The sequence below is a fragment of the Dendropsophus ebraccatus genome, chromosome 2 (assembly GCF_027789765.1).
Source record: "Dendropsophus ebraccatus isolate aDenEbr1 chromosome 2, aDenEbr1.pat, whole genome shotgun sequence".
Lineage (NCBI taxonomy): Eukaryota > Metazoa > Chordata > Amphibia > Anura > Hylidae > Dendropsophus > Dendropsophus ebraccatus.
In genome coordinates, this window is record NC_091455.1 from 216,963,535 (window position 1) to 216,987,377 (window position 23,843).

The 23,843-nt window shown below is 56.8% G+C and overlaps 1 protein-coding gene across 4 annotated transcripts in view; it reads right to left on the reverse strand.

The window, feature by feature from the left end:
- The window catches only part of RSU1 (Ras suppressor protein 1), a 108,157-nt gene that overhangs the window by 83,872 nt on the left and 442 nt on the right, over nt 1-23,843 (reverse strand). For 3 of the 4 annotated variants that reach the window (XM_069959538.1, XM_069959540.1, XM_069959537.1), the window contains exons 2-3: nt 22,683-22,799; nt 12,863-12,913 (exon numbers count right to left, since the gene is read on the reverse strand). In XM_069959538.1, the coding sequence (XP_069815639.1) occupies nt 12,863-12,913; nt 22,683-22,791 (160 nt within the window). In that variant the 5' untranslated portion in view covers nt 22,792-22,799. Of the gene's footprint in view, nt 1-12,862; nt 12,914-22,682; nt 22,800-23,311; nt 23,337-23,843 lie in introns of those variants that run through there. The other variant, XM_069959539.1, reaches the window with a different exon arrangement.

Sequence of the window (23,843 nt, forward strand, 5' to 3'; positions counted from 1 at the left end):
ATATATAGAGCAGTGATATAATAGTCATATATAGAGCGGTGATATAATAGTCATATATAGAGCGGTGATATAATAGTCATATACTGCAGTGATATAATAGATATCGGACAGAAACGTCTTATTCGACCACTACGTCCTTTTGTGGTTCGGCTCTCCCGAGTATAAAGCTTTGATCAATACGCACAAAGGTTCCATCAGATTAGTAACAGATCAATGTTTAGCTATTATCCAGAAGTGTGAGGATGGCGGGTGACAGCTCCGCGCCTGCCGCTCCACAGATAGAAGGTTAATCTCACATCCTCCAGAATATACAGAGGGCACGGCGGTAATTATCCCGGAGAGCGCCGGCGGGATTCATCCCAGCTCCCGCAGGATCAGGGGAGACAAGGGGTTAAACCATAGCGCTCCTGCCCGGAGGAAGAGGAGGAGGAAGGACAAGGTCATCGGCTCCCACCAGAACCCCAGGGACCGCAGACACCAAGTAACACAGAGTTATACAGGCTAAAGGTACCGGAGCGTAATAAAGGGGACCCCCCCCCCGATCCGGATCCTTCCCTATGTCCTGTGTATATAGAGGACCAGCGCACTACAACACCAAGCTTATCCGCCATCATGTGTCCTGGTACTGTACACCAACACAGGAGGAGATAGGAGAGACAAGAGCACATCGGGGCCAACAACGAGGACACGAGGGGACAACCAAGACGACACACGGTAGAATATGACAGCCATGAAGCCGCCCACCACCGCTACAGAGAACAGTGAAGCCAAAGCCCCTCCTGCCAGAAGACCACCCGCCATCTACACCAGACCCAACCCCTTTGTATTCTACAGATATCGGCCATCTTTTATGAGAAGACCGCTCATTCTGGTCTTACATGGCACATTACACCACTTGTCTGATGGAGACCACCCACCCCCGGCCACCCCATCATACAGTATCCCTGAGGGGGGGTCCTCCACTATGGGAGCTCACGGTGTCCTTATAGAACACAAAGGTCTCCTAGAGAGGACCCCGTCCATGGGCAGCTCTACCAGGGTTTATGGACATCATGGAGGGACCCTCTATAGTAGCCACTGTCATTTGGGGGGACCCTCTATAGTAGCCACTGTCATTTGGGGGGACCCTCTATAGTAGCCACTGTCATTTGGGGGGACCCTCTATAGTAGCCACTGTCATTTGGGGGGACCCTCTATAGTAGCCACTGTCATTTGGGGGACCCTCTATAATAGCTGTTCTCATTTGGGGGGACCCGCTATAGTAGCCACTGTCATTTGGGGGACCCTCTATAGTAGCCGCTGTCATTTGGGGGGACCCTCTATAGTAGCCGCTCTCATTTGGGGGACCCTCTATAATAGCTGCTCTCATTTGGGGGACCCTCTATAGTAGCCACTGTCATTTGGGGGGACCCTCTATAATAGCCGCTCTCATTTGGGGGGGACCCTCTATAATAGCCGCTCTCATTTGGGGGGATCCTCTATAATAGCCGCTCTCATTTGGGGGGACCCTCTATAATAGCCGCTCTCATTTGGGGGGACCCTCTATAATAGCCGCTCTCATTTGGGGGGACCCTCTATAATAGCCGCTCTCATTTGGGGGGACCCTCTATAATAGCCGCTCTCATTTGGGGGACCCCCTATAGTAGCCGCTCTCATTTGGGGGGACCCTCTATAATAGCCGCTCTCATTTGCGGGGACCCTCTATAATAGCCGCTCTCATTTGGGGGACCCCCTATAGTAGCCGCTCTCATTGGGGGGACACAGAACCTTCTTGCAGAACACAAACCCTCATGAAGACGACCCCCATCCGGGTGGGCTATTACGGCCTATAGCAATGAGAGAATATGGCCGCCATCCTGCTGCTTCACCTTATAGGTAGAGATGTATACACAGGATTATTACTAATAAGACAACCCCTTAAATATGAGGGCACCGACTTCCCCGGGCATGTGCACTTCTCTCCCCCCCAGCGCAATCACATCTCTCTCTCCCACCTGGTGTGCACACTCCTCTCTCACTCTCTCCCCCCCCCCCTCGGTGTGCACACTCCCCTCTCACTCTCTCTCTCTCTCCCCCCTGGTGTGCACACTCCCCTCTCATCCCCCCCCCCCCTCGGTGTGCACACTCCTCTCTCCCCCCCCCTGGTGTGCACACTCCTCTCTCACTCTCTACCCCCCCCCCTCGGTGTGCACACTCCCCTCTCATCCCCCCCCCCGCCCCCCGGGGTGCACACTCCCCTCTCACTCTCTCTCTCTCTCTCCCCTGGTGTGCACACTCCCCTCTCATCCCCCCCCCCCTCGGTGTGCACACTCCTCTCTCTCTCCCCCCCCTGGTGTGCACACTCCCCTCTCATCCCCCCCCCCCGCCCCCCGGGGTGCACACTCCTCTCTCTCCCCCCTGGTGTGCACACTCCTCTCTCATCCCCCCCCTCCCCGGTGTGCACAATCCTCTCTCTCCCCCCGGCGCTCACACTCATCTCACCTAGTGTGCACACTCCTCTCACTCCCCCGGCGCTCACACTAGTCTCCCCTGGTGTGCACCCTCCTCTCTCCCCCCCCCCTGGTGTGCATCCTCCTCTCTCTACCCTGGTGTGCACACTCCTCTCTCTCCCCCGGCGCTCACACTCATCTCCCCTGGTGTGCACCCTCCTCTCTCTCCCTCGGCGCTCACACTCGTCTCCCCTGGTGTGCACCCTCCTCTCTCTCGCCCCTGGTGTGCACCCTCCTCTCTCTCCCCCGGCGCTCACACTCGTCTCCCCTGGTGTGCACACTCCTCTCTCTCGCCCCTGGTGTGCACCCTCCTCTCTCTCCCTCGGCGCTCACACTAGTCTCCCCTGGTGTGCACACTCCTCTCTCCCCCGGCGCTCACACTCGTCTCCCCTGGTGTGCACCCTCCTCTCTCTCTCGCCCCTGGTGTGCACCCTCCTCTCTCTCCCCCGGAGCTCACACTCGTCTCCCCCGGTGTGCACACACCTCTCTCTCTCGCCCCTGGTGTGCACCCTCCTCTCTCTCCCCCGGCGCTCACACTCGTCTCCCCTGGTGTGCACACTCCTCTCTCTCCCCTGGCGCTCACACTCGTCTGCCCTGGTGTGCACACTCCTCTCTCTCCCCTGGCGCTCACACTCGTCTCCCCTGGTGTGTACACCCCTCTCTCTCGCCCCTGGTGTGCACCCTCCTCTCTCTCCCTCGGCGCTCACACTCGTCTCCCCTGGTGTGCACACTCCTCTCTCCCCCGGCGCTCACACTCGTCTCCCCTGGTGTGCACACTCCTCTCTCTCTCTCCCCCCTTATGTGCACCCTCCTCTCTCTCCCCTGGCGCTCACACTCGTCTCCCCTGGTGTGCACCCTCCTCTCTCTCCCCTGGCGCTCACACTCGTCTCCCCTGGTGTGCACCCTCCTCTCTCCCCCGGCGCTCACACTCGTCTCCCCTGGTGTGCACACTCCTCTCTCTCTCGCCCCTGGTGTGCACCCTCCTCTCTCCCCCCCCCGGCGCTCACACTCGTCTCCCCTGGTGTGCACCCTCCTCTCTCTCCCCCGGCGCTCACACTCGTCTCCCCTGGTGTGCACACTCCTCTCTCCCCCGGCGCTCACACTCGTCTCCCCTGGTGTGCACACTCCTCTCTCTCTCTCCCCTTATGTGCACCCTCCTCTCTCTCCCCCGGCGCTCACACTCGTCTCCCCTGGTGTGCACCCTCCTCTCTCTCCCCCGGCGCTCACACTCGTCTCCCCTGGTGTGCACCCTCCTCTCTCTCCCCCGGCGCTCACACTCGTCTCCCCTGGTGTGCACACTCCTCTCTCTCCCCCGGCGCTCACACTCGTCTCCCCTGGTGTGCACACTCCTCTCTCCCCCGGCGCTCACACTCGTCTCCCCTGGTGTGCACCCTCCTCTCTCTCCCCCGGCGCTCACACTCGTCTCCCCTGGTGTGCACCCTCCTCTCTCTCCCCCGGCGCTCACACTCGTCTCCCCTGGTGTGCACCCTCCTCTCTCTCCCCCGGCGCTCACACTCGTCTCCCCTGGTGTGCACACACGTCTCTGGTGTTTTCTGCAGACGGGAGGTATAACCCTCCTGACAGGATGAGAGATTATTTCAGGCTCCTTTCTAAATCAATTCTGTAATTTAGAGCAGTGAATTATGGGGACTGTGTTCCCGGCCGCACCGTTCACACCTCTCACTTCATTTTTCTAAATCACCTGTTAACATCTGCTCCGCATTTAAATTGGCAAAACACAGTAGTAGAAGACGCTGCGCGGCGGGATACCGGGCACAAACACTTATCTGCTGCTCCGCGCCGCACGGCTGTATCATATACAATCTACTTATAGGTCCGGTCACATCCTGCTAAATAAACAGCGGATGGGAACCCAGCGGATCCCATTACAGTCAATGGGACATTTAGCTCCCTCTTCCATGGCTCCTGCCCGTCCTTCTGCCTCCCGAGCACCACTTCACTCTCCCTAAATGTAATCTATGGGCCGATCCTTTAAATAGCGGGGTTCAGCAGCATAATGCAGGAGGCATAAAGGGAAATTTATTACAGCAGAGAATAAAAGAATGAAGTCAAAGTCTGCTGGAATCTTCCTAGTATTAAGCCGAGGTATCCGATGTATCCGAGCAGCCAGGAGAAATCAACCTGACAGAATCTGCAGATAGCGAGCAATTAAAAGTAAAATGTAGAAACTCAGTCGGGTGATGCGTGTCACCCCCGTATAAATAGAACGCGAAGACATCTTATATATAGAAACACGACGGATTTTTTTTTTTTTTCAAATTCAAGTTCAGATGTAATTTATATATTCGGACCTTCCACATTAACAGATCTCCCAGAGGTGTTGTCAGGATCTGTGATCCCAGGATCAGGTATATGGTGATGGCTCCTCCACACGCCGTCAAGACGGATTAAAAATAACATTAACATCCCCGACGGGTGACGCCGCCGAGATGCATAAGCAACAACAAAAATAACCAAAAGGATTTACAGGAGAAAACTTCCGGAAAAGTTTCCAAGGGAGACTCTATAAGCAGAGACTCTTCAGGGCCGGCCAGGCGCGCGCACTCTACAGGGCACAGGGCCGGCCGAGGGCGCACATTCTACAGGGTACAGGGCCGGCCGAGGGCGCACACTCTACAGGGTACAGGGCCGGCCGAGGGCGCACACTCTACAGGGTACAGGGCCGGCCGAGGGCGCACATTCTACAGGGCACAGGGCCGGCCAGGCGCGCGCACTCTACAGGGCACAGGGCCGGCCGAGGGCGCACATTCTACAGGGTACAGGGCCGGCCAAGGGCGCACACTCTACAGGGCACAGGGCCGGCCAGGCGCGCGCACTCTACAGGGCACAGGGCCGGCCAGGCGCGCACACTCTACAGGGCACATGGCCAGCCGGGCGCGCACACTCTACAGGGTACAGGGCCGGCCGAGGGCGCACACACTCTACAGGGCACATGGCCGGCCGAGGGCGCACATTCTACAGGGCACATGGCCGGCCAGGCGCGCACACTCTACAGGGCACATGGCCAGCTGGGCGCGCACACTCTACAGGGTACATGGCCGGCCAGGCGCGCACACTCTACAGGGTACATGGCCGGCCAGGCGCGCGCACTCTACAGGGCACATGGCCGGCCAGGCGCGCGCACTCTACAGGGCACATGGCCGGCCGGGCGCGCACACTCTACAGGGCACATGGCCAGCCGGGCGCGCACACTCTACAGGGTACATGGCCAGCCGGGCGCGCACACTCTACAGGGTACATGGCCAGCCGGGCGCGCACACTCTACAGGGTACATGGCCGGCCAGGCGCGCGCACTCTACAGGGCACATGGCCAGCCGGGAGCGCACACTCTACAGGGTACATGGCCAGCCGGGCGCGCACACTCTACAGGGTACAGGGCCGGCCGAGGGCGCACACACTCTACAGGGCACATGGCCGGCCAGGCGCGCACACTCTACAGGGTACAGGGCCGGCCAAGGGCACACACACTCTACAGGGCACAGGGCCGGCCAGGCGCGCACATTCTACAGGGCACAGGGCCGGCCGGGCGCGCGCACTCTACAGGGCACATGGCCAGCTGGGCGCGCACACTCTACAGGGTACATGGCCGGCCAGGCGCGCGCACTCTACAGGGCACATGGCCAGCCGGGCGCGCGCACTCTACAGGGCACATGACCAGCCGGGCGCGCGCACTCTACAGGGTACAGGGCCGGCCGAGGGCGCACACACTCTACAGGGCACATGGCCGGCCGGGCGCGCGCACTCTACAGGGCACATGGCCAGCCGGGCGCGCACTCTACAGGGTACAGGGCCGGCCAGGCGCGCGCACTCTACAGGGTACAGGGCCGACCGGGCGCACACACTCTACAGGGTACAGGGCCGACCGGGCGCACACACTCTACGGGGTACAGGGCCGGCCGAGGGCGCACATTCTACAGGGCACAGGGCCGGCCAGGCGCACGCACTCTACAAGGCACAGGGCCGGCCGGGCGCGCGCACTCTACAGGGCACAAGGCTGGGCGAGCACACTCTACAGGGCACAGGGCCGGCCGGGCACACATAACTGGAGCCTGGAACCAGACACTTTGTAGAATATACACCAAGAACCATGACCAACTATAAACTATTGAAACGCTCCACCTACAATGAATATCTGAGCCCAAAAGAAATTATCACAAATTTGCCACTAAACATAGAAATATACGACAATCTTTATTAGGTCCGATCCTTGCAGAATAAGTCACAGTAACATTTTTTCCTTCCGCACAAAACTTTTCCTGTTACTTTCGTCTGATTCCTTTTCCATTTTCTCACTTGGAACTTTAGATCAACAGCGCCCCCTGCTGACGACAACGGGACCGACACCGCTGTGAGGAGGCACGGATTAACCCCTTCCCCATGCTATAATAACCGAGGCACGGATTAACCCCTTCCCCATGCTATAATAACCGAGGCATGGATTAACCCTTTCACCTATATCAGCTGTCACTCTGCTATAAAAATGGAGGCCCGGATTAACCCCTTCACCTATATCAGCTGTCACTCTGCTATAATAACGGAGGCACGGATTAACCCCTTCACCTATATCAGCTGTCACTCTGCTATAATAACGGAGGCACGGATTAACCCCTTCACCTATATCAGCTGTTCTATAATAACGGAGGCACGGATTAACCCCTTCACCTATATCAGCTGTCACTCTGCTATAATGATGGTCGCTGTTAGGAAATGATCAGTTAAAAGTCCTCAATAAAAAATAAAAGATGCAACAGCCACAAAAAGTCCAATAAAGATTTAAAAAATGTAAAATAATATTGTACTAGCGTCACCGAGCTGTACGGCCGGGCTCAAACTGTGAAGGGAAAAACAGATGGGAAAAACGAATCCTGCCGTACGCCATTCCGCAGAATCCGCCTCCCGCTGACTAACATTATAGGAGAAAAAAAAAAAAAACCAGAAGGGACTGAAACGGATGGGGATAAAGTGCACAAAAATATGACTGACCGCCTCTTTCTGCACATTAAAACTAAATGCGCTGAAACAGACTGTGAAAAACGCAAAGACGCCTTACGCATGACTGCTGCCCAGGAACGTCTCATCCGGACACAAAGCAGAAGCCACAAGGAGAAGTTACTGGAACTGGGAAAGAAGGAAGCAAAGGAAATGCACAGGGCTCCCTGCAGTATCAATAGGAAAGGAGATAAAATATCCCATAACAATAGCGCCATCTAATGGCAGATGCAGCTGACTGTACAGAACAGCCAATCACCATGAGTTCTGGCTCCTCGGGGGCGGGGCTATGCTGCATACACTGTGATACTTACAGACAGTTGGTTGAGGTATTTGTAAGTATATTTCTCTGTTAGTAGCCCAAAGAGGAGGAACCCCCCTCATCAGCTAGAATAGGGGGCTACTCTCTGAAATTACTGACAGATCTGGCACGTTCATACCGTACACGGCCAACCTTCTGCAGGGTTTCCTCCAACATCCAATTATACCCCAAATGGCGCGACCGCCGGCTCCCACTGCCCCAGATGGCGGGACCGCCAGCTCCCACTGCCCCAGATGGCGCGACCGCCGGCTCCCACTGCCCCAGATCGGTTGCAGGTGATTACTTGCAAAATTTATTTTCGGTGAATTGGAGAAATCAGAGTATAACCTCCATATATACCGTATATATTATAATATAAGAGGGCGGCTATGGACTTTACATTTTTATTTTTTTATATTTTGGAACAGAAAGATCAGTTTTCTGCCCTCCTCATTCTCTCCCCACTATAGAAGTAACGAGCTGTACATTAACACGACCGCGGACGCTGCGCTACGGACGCTAATGACCGCCCTGCAGCATTAATTGGCTTATGGAGACGAAGTAATTTTTAGCACAGGTGAGATGGAGGAGAGGGAGCCGATCTATTACAGCGACTGCGAGCGTTAACGGACATCCCCCCCCCCCCCCGCATGCTCAGCCGACATCACCGCACAGGACGATGACTGACAATATATTCTCCTAATTGCCGAATCCTCAGACACAATGAATTAGTGACGGAGAAAGAAAAATTATTTTTACAGCTGGCGTATCTTTGGCCTGAGATTACCCAGAATCCCCTTCCCCATCAGTACACCGCGCACATTACTCCTTACCGTCAGCCGGACGTATCCATGCCAAGTGCAGACGAGCAGGGACAAACAGGCGGCAGCAGAAAGAGCACAAACCTGGGGGGGGGGGGGGAGATGCTAATATGACCTTAGAATAAGAGGAATAACAGGTAAGATGGCGGCCGGCATCACCCACGCAGACGGCTCATTAACTCCCCGCATCCGATTAGGTCAAAAATGTCTGAATCTCTGTAAATGTAACACGGACATCTGGGAACAGGCGGGGTGGCAGCTCCTGTAATGTCTGCCGACAGGTGGAGAGCGGGCAACAGCGGCACAATACAGAGGGCCGTGACATCCAAGGAGAGCGGGCAACAGCGCCACAATACAGAGGGCCGTGACATCCAAGGAGAGCGGGCAACAGCGTCACAATACAGAGGGCCGTGACATCCAAGGAGAGCGGGCAACAGCGCCACAATACAGAGGGCCGTGACATCCGAGGAGAGCGGGCAACAGCGCCACAATACAGAGGGCCGTGACATCCGAGGAGAGCGGGCAACACCGCCACAATACAGAGGGCCGTGACATCCAAGGAGAGCGGGCAACACCGCCACAATACAGAGGGCCGTGACATCCGAGGAGAGCGGGCAACACCGCCACAATACAGAGGGCCGTGACATCCAAGGAGGGCGGGCAACAGCGCCACAATACAGAGGGCCGTGACATCCGAGGAGAGCGGGCAACAGCGCCACAATACAGAGGGCCGTGACATCCGAAGAGAGCGGGCAACAGCGCCACAAGACAAGAGGGCCGTGACATCCGAGGAGAGCGCGCAAGAGCGCCACAATACAGCGGGCCGTGACATCCGAGGAGAGCGGGCAACACCGCCACAATACAGCGGGCCGTGACATCCGAGGAGAGCGGGCAACAGCGTCACAATACAGAGGGCCGTGACATCCCAGAGCGGGCATCAGCGCCACAATACAGAGGGCCGTGACATCCGAGGAGAGCGGGCAACAGCGCCACAATACAGAGGGCCGTGACATCCGAGGAGAGCGGGCAACACCGCCACAATACAGAGGGCCGTGACATCCGAGGAGAGCGGGCAACACCACCACAATACAGAGGGCCGTGAGAGCAGAGGAGAGCGGGCAACACCGCCACAATACAGCGGGCCGTGACATCCGAGGAGAGCGGGCAACAGCGTCACAATACAGAGGGCCGTGACATCCCAGAGCGGGCATCAGCGCCACAATACAGAGGGCCGTGACATCCGAGGAGAGCGGGCAACAGCGTCACAATACAGAGGGCCGTGACATCCCAGAGCGGGCATCAGCGCCACAATACAGAGGGCCGTGACATCCGAGGAGAGCGGGCAACACCGCCACAATACAGAGGGCCGTGACATCCGAGGAGAGCGGGCAACACCACCACAATACAGAGGGCCGTGACATCCGAGGAGAGCGGGCAACACCTCCACAATACAGAGGGCCGTGAGAGCAGAGGAGAGCGGGCAACACCGCCACAATACAGAGGGCCGTGACATCCGAGGAGAGCGGGCAACAGCGCCACAATACAGAGGGCCGTGACATCCGAGGAGAGCGGGCAACAGCGCCACAATACAGAGGGCTGTGACAGCGGAGGAGAGCGGGCAACACCGCCACAGTACAGAGGGCCGTGACATCCGAGGAGAGCGGGCAACACCTCCACAATACAGAGGGCCGTGAGAGCAGAGGAGAGCGGGCAACAGCGTCACAATACAGAGGGCCGTGAGAGCGGAGGAGAGCGGGCAACACCGCCACAGTACAGAGGGACGTGACATCCGAGGAGAGCGGGCAACAGCGCCACAATACAGAGGGCTGTGACAGCGGAGGAGAGCGGGCAACACCGCCACAGTACAGAGGGACGTGACATCCGAGGAGAGCGGGCAACACCGCCACAATACAGAGGGCCGTGACATCCGAGGAGAGCGGGCAACACCGCCACAATACAGCGGGCCGTGACATCCGAGGAGAGCGGGCAACAGCGCCACAATACAGAGGGCCGTGACATCCGAGGAGAGCGGGCAACACCACCACAATACAGAGGGCCGTGACATCCGAGGAGAGCGGGCAACAGCGCCACAATACAGAGGGCCGTGACATCCGAGGAGAGCGGGCAACACCGCCACAATACAGCGGGCCGTGACATCTGAGGAGAGCGGGCAACAGCGCCACAATACAGAGGGCCGTGAGAGCAGAGGAGAGCGGGCAACAGCGCCACAATACAGAGGGCCGTGACATCCGAGGAGAGCGGGCAACAGCGCCACAATACAGAGGGCCGTGACATCCGAGGAGAGCGGGCAACAGCGCCACAATACAGAGGGCCGTGAGAGCAGAGGAGAGCGGGCAACACCGCCACAATACAGAGGGCCGTGACAGCGAAGGAGAGCGGGCAACACCTCCAAAATACAGAGGGCCGTGACATCCGAGGAGAGCGGGCAACAGCGCCACAATACAGAGGGCCGTGACATCCGAGGAGAGCGGGCAACAGATCCACAATACAGAGGGCCGTGAGAGCAGAGGAGAGCGGGCAACAGCGCCACAATACAGAGGGCCGTGACATCCGAGGAGAGCGGGCAACAGCGCCACAATACAGAGAGCCGTGAGAGCAGAGGAGAGCCAGATGCTTCATAGAGACATAAACCCCAAAGGACCGGACCAGACTGGACTTCACTCTTCTAGATGTCCCACCGATCTGGTGATTGTTAGATGGTTCTGTCCTTGTAGCTGCAGGACGCCACCGCGCCATTTATTCATTTATATATTATAGTTATGAAAAGATGTAAATTACAGGGACTCGCCCACCCTCCCCGCCTCCACGGGGGAAATCGCCCACCCTCCCCACCTCAACGGGGGAAATCGCCCACCCTCCCCACCTCAACGGGGGAAATCGCCCACCCTCCCCACCTCCACGGGGGGAAATCGCCCACCGTCACCGCCTCCACGGGGGGAAATCGCCCACCCTCCCCGCCTCCACGGGGGAAATCGCCCACCCTCCCCGCCTCCACGGGGGGAAATCGCCCACCCTCCCCGCCTCCACGGGGGAAATCGCCCACCCTCCCCACCTCAACGGGGGAAATCGCCCACCCTCCCCGCCTCCACGGGGGAAATCGCCCACCCTCCCACCTCCACGGGGGGAAATCGCCCACCCTCCCCGCCTCCACGGGGGAAATCGCCCACCCTCCCCGCCTCCTCGGGGGACTCGATTCTGTCTCTAGTTACAGCTAGATCAGGACAAACTGCAGGGAGCGGGGTGGATTCACTTCTTAGCAGCATCTCAGTGCTTGGTGTAACCCCTTCCCTGCTGGGCTGCTGCCATTTCTCAGAGCATCAGTAACCTCTTCTCTCTCCACACGTCATCTACTGTATTGCATCAGCTCAGCCCAGTGCCGGCCTGTCCAGCCCAGTGCTCCAGCACTATGTCATGGCGTAGCAGAGGGGAGTAGGTGTTGTGCTGTGATTGGTTAAAGTAGTAAGAGAAAGGAAGCCCTGTGTGTGCGCTACTGGAAAACAGCTAATGTATATAAAGGAAACCTATGCAAAGCCAATACTAGTACTCACAGGGGAGACCAATACAATTCCATCCAGCGCAGACAATGCTCTGTGTATTCAGTGTAGACAATGCTCTGTTTAAGAAGTCTGTGGCAGTTTGCTACAGTCCAGGCTATTAATCTCACAGAGCATTGTCTACACTGGATACAGAGCAGGACTAGCTATGTACAATGTATCAGTCTGGAGCTCACAGAGCATTGTCCACACTGGATACAGAGCCGGACTAGCTATGTACAATGTATCAGTCTGGAGCTCACAGAGCATTGTCCACACTGGATACAGCAGGACTAGCTATGTAGGAGTTTGTTGTTCTCATTTTCAAAGTATATTAGAGTATAAGTTCTTAATCCTACAGAACGTGTGTAAGTCCAGTACTAGGGTGCCCCCCCCAATAAGACAACGACAGCTACACAAGTACGGTCATACCCCGACCCCCCGGATGCCAGAAGCCTTTCATGCCATGTGTGATGTCACCAGTGGTTTCACCCTGTTATATCTCATTATTGCTCTATTACTATATCCAGCAGGAGAGGAAATGACAGCAATGCCAATACAATGTGATATACACAACATTATATATACAATGTGATACATACAACTTAATAAATACAATGTGATATATACAACATAATACATACACCACGATACATACAATGTGAGATATAGGTGGAGGGTACTTACTGGTCAGCTTGTTGTGACTCAGGATCAGCTGGGTGATGTGCGACAGTGTGACTGCAAGAGAGAGAGACAAAGGCTCAGTACTGTATATACAGCCAGAGTATACAGGATATACCATGTGACACGGATAATCTGAGCAGTCATGTGACCTACAGCATCAGAAACTGGGGGGGGGGGGGCTTCAATTCATGATTATATATATATATATATATATATATATATATATATATATATATATATATATACACATATACAAACACACACACAGCACCACGCATCCTTGGAGCAGACAGCATCACATACAGCACCGGTGGAGTAATGCCTCCGGTGGGGGGCAAGGAAACACTTGCTACCAGGGTCCCCCCACAGATTACAGCAGATATTTGGAGTATACATTGGGGGGAGGGGAGACGACTGGCGAGTATACATTGGGGGGAGGGGAGACGACTGGCGAGTATACATTGGGGGGGAGGGGAGACGACTGGCGAGTATACATTGGGGGGAGGGGAGACGACTGGCGAGTATACATTGGGGGAGGGGAGACGACTGGCGAGTATACATTGGGGGGAGGGGAGACGACTGGCGAGTATACATTGGGAGGAGGGGAGACGACTGGCGAGTATACATTGAGGGGAGGGGAGACGACTGGCAAGTATACATTGGGGGGAGGGGAGACGACTGGCAAGTATACATTGGGGGGAGGGGAGACGACTGGCAAGTATACATTGGGGAGAGGGGAGACGACTGGCGAGTATACATGGGGGGAGGGGAGACGACTGGCGAGTATACATTGGGGAGAGGGGAGACGACTGGCGAGTATACATGGGGGGAGGGGAGACCTATGAAAGGGGTCCGACCACAGGGACCTTGAGTGATCCCAAGAGAGGATGTCCCTTGTTACCCAAAGGCAGAGGCAGCTATGGAGTTTGCTGGCGGCTTCTCCATCCACAACCATGAGGCTGCGCAGTACAGAGAGTGGATGGAGCAGCTCCACTCATTCAGGGGACAGAGAACCCCGCTCCACTCATTCAGGGGACAGAGAACCCCGCTCCACTCATTCAAGGGACAGAGAACCCCTCTCCACTCATTCAAGGGACAGAGAACCCCGCTCCACTCATTCAAGGGACAGAGAACCCCGCTCCACTCATTCAGGGGACAGAGAACCCTGCTCCACTCATTCAGGGGACAGAGAACCCCGCTCCACTCATTCAAGGGACAGAGAACCCCGCTCCACTCATTCAGGGGACAGAGAACCCCGCTCCACTCATTCAGGGGACAGAGCCAGTGCTGCACACGTCATGACCCGGCTGGTGGAAAGCCGCTCAGCCAGTCTCCTGGGGGGGGAGGGGCGCTGCTGCAGTCACTGATTGGCTGAGCGGTCAGTCCATCAGCCGGGACAGGTATTTTCTCATGGCGTCATCACAACTTGGGGTTAAAATTCCTTCTAGCGGGGGTCCTGAGGCCGATCCTGTCGCTCACCGCAGGCGCGGGGAGAGGCAAGTTAGGAGGTATTATATTGTGGGGATATACACATTTATGGAAACCACTACAATATGGTGCTGACCCTCTAAACGTTCCTTAAAGGGGTTGTCCTGCGAAAAACTTTTTCTTTCAAAATCAACTGATATCAGAAATTTATATAGATTTGTAATTTACTTCTAATAAAAAGTTTGCCCATACTTATCAGCTTCTGTATGTCCTGCAGGAAGTGATGTTTTATTTTCAGTCTGACACAGTGCTCTCTGCTGACATCTCTGGCCGAGACAGGAACCCAGTCTCAGTTTTCTATGAATCCCCATAAAAAACCTCTCCTCCTTTGGACAGTTCCTGTCTCGGCCAGAGATGTCAGCAGAAAATAAAACAACACTTCCTGCAGGATATACAGCAGCTAATAAGTACAGGAAGACTTAAAAAAATTTAATAGAAGTAAATTACAAATCTATATAACTTTCTGACAATAGTTGATTTGAAAGAAAAAGTTTTTTGCTGGAGTGCCCCATTAAAACTCACAGAAGTAACACGAGTGCTATGCAAGTAACTCTTCTCGTATCTCAGGCAAAGTATGAGAACAACCGCCTCCCAGTTTAGAATAATATAATATATATATATATATATATATATATATATATATATATACATACACATACATGTGTATGTGTGTGTATATATATATATATATATATATATATATATATATATACACATACACACACATACACATGTACACACACACTGCCCACCCCCAGGAGAGAGATATATACTGCCCGCCCCCAGGAGAGATCTATATACTGCGCGCCATCTTTGAATAAAGAAGATCCACTTTAACCATCAGTGTGTCCGGTCGGTTACTCAGCACCTCACATACATTTTTCCGTAGTCTAAGGACCCTATTACACGGGACAATTATCGTGCTAAAAATCGGTATCTTGTTCGAATTTAAACGATAATCTTTCTGTGTAATTGCAGGCAACAATCGAAAAATCGTTTGTATGTCGTTGATCGTTGATTTAGATCTGAACCTAAAGTTATGGTTAATCGTTCGCTGTAATTCCACATTCGTTCGCTCAGGTTCCGCATTTGCTCACTAATCGCTCAGTGTAACTGCACATTGTTCTTTGTTTTTCTGGGATCAGAAGGAATAAACGATCAGAGTAACGATCCCAATAACGATTGTAGTAAGGATCATAACTAACGGCCATCGTTCTGTGTAATATGGTGAACGATTTCAGGTTAATGATAAACAATCTCGTCTGCAATCGTTTATCGTTACAAATCGCTCCGTGTAATAGGACCCTAAGAGGAAACAACAGGAGAGGTAAAGCGTAACTCTTTAATGGTCTGCAGTAATTGTGCGCAAAACAACCTATTATAAAAGTTGGGATTCCTATATACTAATTAGGGTAGCTTCACACATACCGGATCCGCAGTGGATTTCATGCTGCCAGTGTGGGACCCCCCCACCCCCCGCAGCTGTGTGTGACTCCCGGCTCCCCGTCAGCTAATCAGTGGCTGATGAGGAGCGTCACACAGAGCCGCGGTGCGGAGCAGGTAATGTATGCTCCGGGCCGGGGCTGCGGGGGGCCGGGTCCCATTCACGTACCAGATTTCTTGCAGCTTATTTGCAGAGAGATCCGCTGCGGATCCCTGCCCAGTAAACTCTATGGGCAGAAAAACCCGCAGCAGGATGCACATATGCTGTGAGTCAGCAGCCCGCCCCGTTAACCCCCCCTCCGCCAGAGCCTATATATCACCTGCTCCCCGCTCTGGCTTGCTTTGGGGTTCTCTGCACGTCCCGCTCGGCCAATCAGTGCGCTGCCCAGCAGCTGGATGTGAAGCCAGAGCGGGCGAAATATACGCTGCGGCAGCGGAAGTTTAACGCGGCGGGCTGCGGACATACTCACAGCGGGACGTGCATCCTGCTGCGGGTTTGTCTGCCCATAGAGTTTACTGGGCAGGGATCCGCAACGGATCTCTCTGCAAATACGCAGCGTGAAATCTGCTGTGGATCTGGTCTGGCACGTGTGAACATACCCTAAATAGGATGCAGTAAGGAATTCACAGGATTGCAGGATATGCCGGCGTCTATGAGGATCGGTCTAGCAGTGAGATGCTGCAGCCAGCGGCAGGTTGTGCTTCCACAGATCGGACACAAGGTGGCAGTATTATGCTGGGAAATAACTCCACTTGTATCACAAGTATCAGTTGTATCCTGAGATAGTCAGCGCCCTCTGATTGGGCGTATAGCCCTGGCCTGCCGCGGTGTATGGATGGCCTGGTATAGAGATGCAGCAGATGACTGACAGGGACGCTGGTTACAGACACTCTAATACTATTATACTTGTGGCAGCACACAGGACATGAGTGAGTGAGTAATACCGCAGATAGTACACCGCTGTGATCAGTGATGTCGCTTCTCCGCTCGCAGGTTGTCACTACTGGTATCGGCGCTTTGCTAAGTGAGATTATCAGTAAGTCAGGTTCTCATCCATGCGGGGTTATTAGACTGCCGGCAGGGGTCACTGGGTCTGCTGACCTATCATATACACTCTATTAGTCTTCTTGGTATTTAGTATATATGTAACCCATATTACAGTCAGACACCCCCTGACCCCCTGGCGGCTTTTTCAATAATAATCTCACTCAAAGGAAAGCGCCAATACCGGTAGTGACAACCTGCGAGCGAGGAAGCGACATCACTGATCACAGCGGTGTACTATCTGCGGTATTACTCACTCTCTCATGTCCTGTGTGCTGCCACAAGTATAATAGTATTAGAGTGTCTGTAACCAGCGTCCCTGTCAGTCATCTGCTGCATCTCTATACCAGGCCATCCATACACCGCGGCAGGCCAGGGCATTATGCCCAATGAGAGGGGTGCACCCCCCCCCCCCCCTGCTACATTGTTCTATCTCAGGATACACAGACACTAATACAGTATTAGAGATAGGAGTGGAGTTATTTCCCAGCATTATACTGCCACCTAGTGTCAGATCTGTGGAAGCACAACCTGCTGGTGGCTGCAGCATCTCCCTGCTAGGACGATCCTCGTACAACACGTTACAGTATTATGTAAATGGCATTTACGTGTCATAAAGATTAATTTTTTTGTTTTGTTGGTATTGTGTCTCTGAGCTCTCTGGATCACCGAGAAGGATGTTCCACATTATTAAGCAGGCAGGAAAACATTAGATATGTCACCAAAACCTGTGATCATGTTACTGACGGGTTCCTGACAAAAAGGAAGACTGAGAAGAAGGGGCGTGCAGTGGAGGGTTGGTGGACGGAGCAGTGGAGGGTTGGTGGACGGAGCAGTGGAGGGTTGGTGGACGGAGCAGGGGAGGGTTGGTGGATGGAGTAGGGGAGGGTTGGTGGACGGAGCAGTGGAGGGTTGGTGGACGGAGCAGTGGAGGGTTGGTGGACGGAGCAGTGGAGGGTTGGTGGACGGAGCAGTGGAGGGTTGGTGGACGGAGTAGGGGAGGGTTGGTGGACGGAGCAGGGGAGGGTTGGTGGACGGAGCAGTGGAGGGTTGGTGGACGGAGCAGTGGAGGGTTGGTGGACGGAGCAGTGGAGGGTTGGTGGACGGAGCAGTGGAGGGTTGGTGGACGGAGCAGTGGAGGGTTGGTGGACGGAGCAGTGGAGGGTTGGTGGATGGAGTAGGGGAGGGTTGGTGGATGGAGTAGGGGAGGGTTGGTGGATGGAGTAGGGGAGGGTTGGTGGATGGAGTAGGGGAGGGTTGGTGGATGACGTAGTGGAGGGTTGGTGGATGGAGTAGGGGAGGGTTGCTGGATGGCCACCATGTCCCAACAACAATGTCAGCAAGGAGGTGGAAGAGTCCTGTTTTAGGCCGGAATCATTGGGAGCTGGGAGACCCCTTTAAGGTTCCTGAAGGTGGGAAAATAACCTCCTGTTATTACAGTCTGTAGTTTCTGACTTTGGACTAATGTCAGGGACTGTTGCATTAACCATGTATACGGCATAACCTGCTAACCCCGCCGCATATCCCGTCATATATCCCGTCATACACCCCGCCGCATATCCCGTCATACACCCCGCCGCATATCCAGTCATATATCCCGTCATACACCCCGCCGCATATCCCGTCATACACCCCGCCGCATATCCCGTCATATATCCCGTCATACACCCCGCCGCATATCCCGTCATATATCCCGTCATACACCCCGCCGCATATCCCGTCATATATCCCGTCATACACCCCGCTACATATCCAGTTATATACAAAATGTATATATGAATCCTAACTCTTATAAGTTTTGTTTTGCGCACATTTACAGCAGACCATTACACCTTACAGCAGAGCATTATACCTTACAGCAGAGCATTACACCTTACAGCAGAGCATTACACCTTACAGCAGAGCATTACACCTTACAGCAGACCATTATACCTTACAGCAGAGCATTACACCTTACAGCAGAGCATTACACCTTACAGCAGACCATTATACCTTACAGCAGAGCATTATACCTTACAGCAGAGCATTACACCTTACAGCAGAGCATTACACCTTACAGCAGAGCATTACACCTTACAGCAGACCATTACACCTTACAGCAGAGCATTATACCTTACACCAGAGCATTATACCTTACAGCAGACCATTACACCTTACAGCAGAGCATTACACCTTACAGCAGAGCATTACACCTTACAGCAGACCATTACACCTTACAGCAGACCATTACACCTTACAGCAGACCATTATACATTACAGCAGAGCATTATACCTTACAGCAGAGCATTATACCTTACAGCAGAGCATTATACCTTACAGCAGACCATTACACCTTACAGCAGAGCATTATACCTTACAGCAGACCATTACACCTTACAGCAGACCATTACACCTTACAGCAGAGCATTACACCTTACAGCAGAGCATTATACCTTACAGCAGAGCATTACACCTTACAGCAGAGCATTATACCTTACAGCAGACCATTACACCTTACAGCAGAGCATTATACCTTACAGCAGAGCATTATACCTTACAGCAGACGATTATAAGTTACTGTTGCTTCCTCTTAGACAAAGGAGAGATGTATGTGAGGTGTCATGTAGCTGCCAGCAGGAGCTAGGACCCTGTGGTTACTCAGCGAGCTCTATGACCATTATCATACAGTCACTATGACAGCCCCCTGAGGAGCCCCCTCCCCCCCCCGAGGAGCCGCACTGAGGAGCCCCCTCCCCCCGAGGAGCCGCACTGAGGAGCACCCCACCCCGAGGATCCGCACTGAGGAGCCCCCTCCCCCCGAGGAGCCGCACTGAGGAGCACCCCACCCCGAGGATCCGCACTGAGGAGCCGCACTGAGGAGCACCCCCCCCGAGGAGCCGCACTGAGGAGCACCCCCCCCCCCCGAGGAGCCGCACTGAGGAGCCCCCTCCCCCCGAGGAGCCGCACTGAGGAGCGCACTGAGGAGCACCCCCCCCGAGGAGCCGCACTGAGGAGCACCCCCCCCTCCCGAGGAGCCGCACTGAGGAGCCCCCTCCCCCCGAGGAGCCGCACTGAGGAGCACCCCCCCCCAAGGAGCCGCACTGAGGAGCACCCCCCCCGAGGAGCCGCACTGAGGAGCACCCCCCCCCCCCCGAGGAGACCGCACTGAGGAGCGCCCCCCCCCCCCCCCCCCGAGGAGCGCCCCCCCCCCCCCGAGGAGCCGCACTGAGGAGCGCCCTGAGGAGCACCCCCCCCCGAGGAGCCGCACTGAGGAGCACCCCCCCTCCCGAGGAGCCGCACTGAGGAGCCCCCTCCCCCCGAGGAGCCGCACTGAGGAGCACCCCCCCCCCCCAAGGAGCCGCACTGAGGAGCACCCCCCCCGAGGAGCCGCACTGAGGAGCACCCCCCCCGAGGAGCCGCACTGAGGAGCACCCCCCCCCCCCGAGGAGCCGCACTGAGGAGCGCCCCCCCCCCCCAGGAGCGCCCCCCCCCGAGGAGCCGCACTGAGGAGCCCCCTCCCCCCGAGGAGCCGCACTGAGGAGCCCTCCTCCCCCCGAGGAGCCGCACTGAGGAGCCCCCTCCCCCCGAGGAGCCGCACTGAGGAGCCCCCTCCCCCCGAGGAGCCGCACTGAGGAGCCCCCCCCCCCCCGAGGAGCCGCACTGAGGAGCGCCCCCCCCCCCGAGGAGCCGCACTGAGGAGCGCCCCCCCCCTCCGAGGAGCCGCAATGAGGAGCGCCTCAGTACACCATCCCCGGGATCAGGCTCAGTCTCAGGATCAGCACACCGGACCCGGGATCAGGATCAGCACACCGGACCCGGGATCAGGATCAGCAAACCGGACCCGGGATCAGGATCAGCACACCGGACCCGGCATCAGGATCAGCACACCGGACCCGGCATCAGGATCAGCACACCGGACCCGGCATCAGGATCAGCACACCGGACCCGGCATCAGGATCAGCACACCGGACCCGGCATCAGGATCAGCACACCGGACCCGGCATCAGGATCAGCACACCGGACCCGGCATCAGGATCAGCACACCGGACCCGGCATCAGGATCAGCACACCGGACCCGGCATCAGGATCAGCACACCGGACCCGGCATCAGGATCAGCACACCGGACCCGGCATCAGGATCAGCACACCGGACCCGGCATCAGGATCAGCACACCGGACCCGGCATCAGGATCAGCACACCGGACCCGGCATCAGGATCAGCACACCGGACCCGGCATCAGGATCAGCACACCGGACCCGGCATCAGGATCAGCACACCGGACCCGGCATCAGGAGCAGCACACCGGACCCGGCATCAGGATCAGCACACCGGACCCGGCATCAGGATCAGCACACCGGACCCGGCATCAGGATCAGCACCACCGGACCCGGCATCAGGATCAGCACACCGGACCCGGCATCAGGATCAGCACACCGGACCCGGCATCAGGATCAGCACACCGGACCCGGCATCCGGATCAGCACCCCGGACCCGGCATCAGGATCAGCACACCGGACCCGGCATCAGGATCAGCACACCGGACCCGGCATCAGGATCAGCACACCGGACCCGGCATCAGGATCAGCACACCGGACCCGGCATCAGGATCAGCACACCGGACCCGGCATCAGGATCAGCACACCGGACCCGGCATCAGGATCAGCACACCGGACCCGGCATCAGGATCAGCACACCGGACCCGGCATCAGGATCAGCACACCGGACCCGGCATCAGGATCAGCACACCGGACCCGGCATCAGGATCAGCACACCGGACCCGGCATCAGGATCAGCACACCGGACCCGGCATCAGGATCAGCACACCGGACCCCGGCATCAGGATCAGCACACCGGACCCGGCATCAGGATCAGCACACCGGACCCGGCATCAGGATCAGCACACCGGACCCGGCATCAGGATCAGCACACCGGACCCGGCATCAGGATCAGCACACCGGACCCGGCATCAGGATCAGCACACCGGACCCGGCATCAGGATCAGCACACCGGACCCGGCATCAGGATCAGCACACCGGACCCGGCATCAGGATCAGCACACCGGACCCGGCATCAGGATCAGCACACCGGACCCGGCATCAGGATCAGCACACCGGACCCGGCATCAGGATCAGCACACCGGACCCGGCATCAGGATCAGCACACCGGACCCGGACATCAGGATCAGCACACCGGACCCGGCATCAGGATCAGCACACCGGACCCGGCTATCAGGATCAGCACACCGGACCCGGCATCAGGATCAGCACACCGGACCCGGCATCAGGATCAGCACACGGACCCGGCATCAGGATCAGCACACCGGACCCGGCATCAGGATCAGCACACCGGACCCGGCATCAGGAATCAGCACACCGGACCCGGCATCAGGATCAGCACACCGGACCCGGCATCAGGATCAGCACACCGGACCCGGCATCAGGATCAGCACACCGGACCCGGCATCAGGAATCAGCACACCGGACCCGGCATCAGGATCAGCACACCGGACCCGGCATCAGGATCAGCACACCGGACCCGGCATCAGGATCAGCACACCGGACCCGGCATCAGGATCAGCACACACGGACCCGGCATCAGGATCAAGCACACCGGACCCGGCATCAGGATCAGCACACCGGACCCGGCATCAGGATCAGCACACCGGACCCGGCATCAGGATCAGCACACCGGACCCGGCATCAGGATCAGCACACCGGACCCGGCATCAGGATCAGCACACCGGACCCGGCATCAGGATCAGCACACCGGACCCGGCATCAGGATCAGCACACCGGACCCAGGATCAGGATCAGCACACCGGCCCCACTGGGTATGAGCAGCTCAGTCTCAGGATCAGCGATACTCACACAGGCCGGGGATGTCCAGCATGTTACTGATCCCCCGGTCAGACATGTCGATCTCCAGCACGTTCTTCTCCCGGCTCTCCTCCACTATCTTCTTCAGGGATTTCGACATCTTGATTTCTAAAGAAAAGAGAAAACATCAGCGGAAACCGAGGAAAACACAGGAGAACTACAAGTCCCAGCAGGAGAACTACAAGTCCCAGCAGGCTGATCCCATGATGACCCACTGGAAGTGTTAGTATTCACCCGGGAGGAGGCCTGCCCTGTAGTCACACCCGAGTCCTCACCCGTACACCCCCGTATACACCGCCTCACCCCTCCGTATACACCGAGTCCTCACCCGTACACCCCCGTATACACCTGCTACCCATACACCTCTGTATAACCCGCTCACCCGTATACACCGAGTCCTCACCCGTACACTCACCGTCCCCCCATACACACCAGCTCCCCCGTATACACCCGCTACTTGTACACCTCCAAGTACACCCACTCACCCCCCTGTACCCTCACCCACTCACCCCCCTGTACCCTCACCCACTCACCCCCCTGTACCCTCACCCACTCACCCCCCTGTACCCTCACCCACTCACCCCCCTGTACCCTCACCCACTCACCCCCTGTACCCTCACCCGCTCACCCCCCTACACACCCGCTCCCCCCCCTGTACCCTCACACACTCACCCCCCTACACACCCGCTCACCCCCCCGTACCCTCACCCGCTCACCCCCCCGTACCCTCACCCGCTCACCCCCAGTACACACCCGCTCACCCCCCCGTACCCTCACCCGCTCACCCCCCCGTACCCTCACCCGCTCACCCCCCCGTACCCTCACCCGCTCACCCCCCCGTACCCTCACCCGCTCACCCCCAGTACACACCCGCTCACCCCCCTGTACCCTCACCCGCTCACCCCCCCCCGTACCCTCACCCGCTCACCCCCCCCGTACCCTCACCCGCTCACCCCCCCCCCCCCCCCCCCCCGTACCCTCACCCGCTCACCCCCCCCCCCCCCCGTACCCTCACCCGCTCACCCCCCCCCCCCCCCCCCCCCCCCCCCCCGTACCCTCACCCGCTCACCCCCCCCCCCCCGTACCCTCACCCGCTCACCCCCCCCCCCGTACCCTCACCCGCTCACCCCCCCCCCCCGTACCCTCACCCGC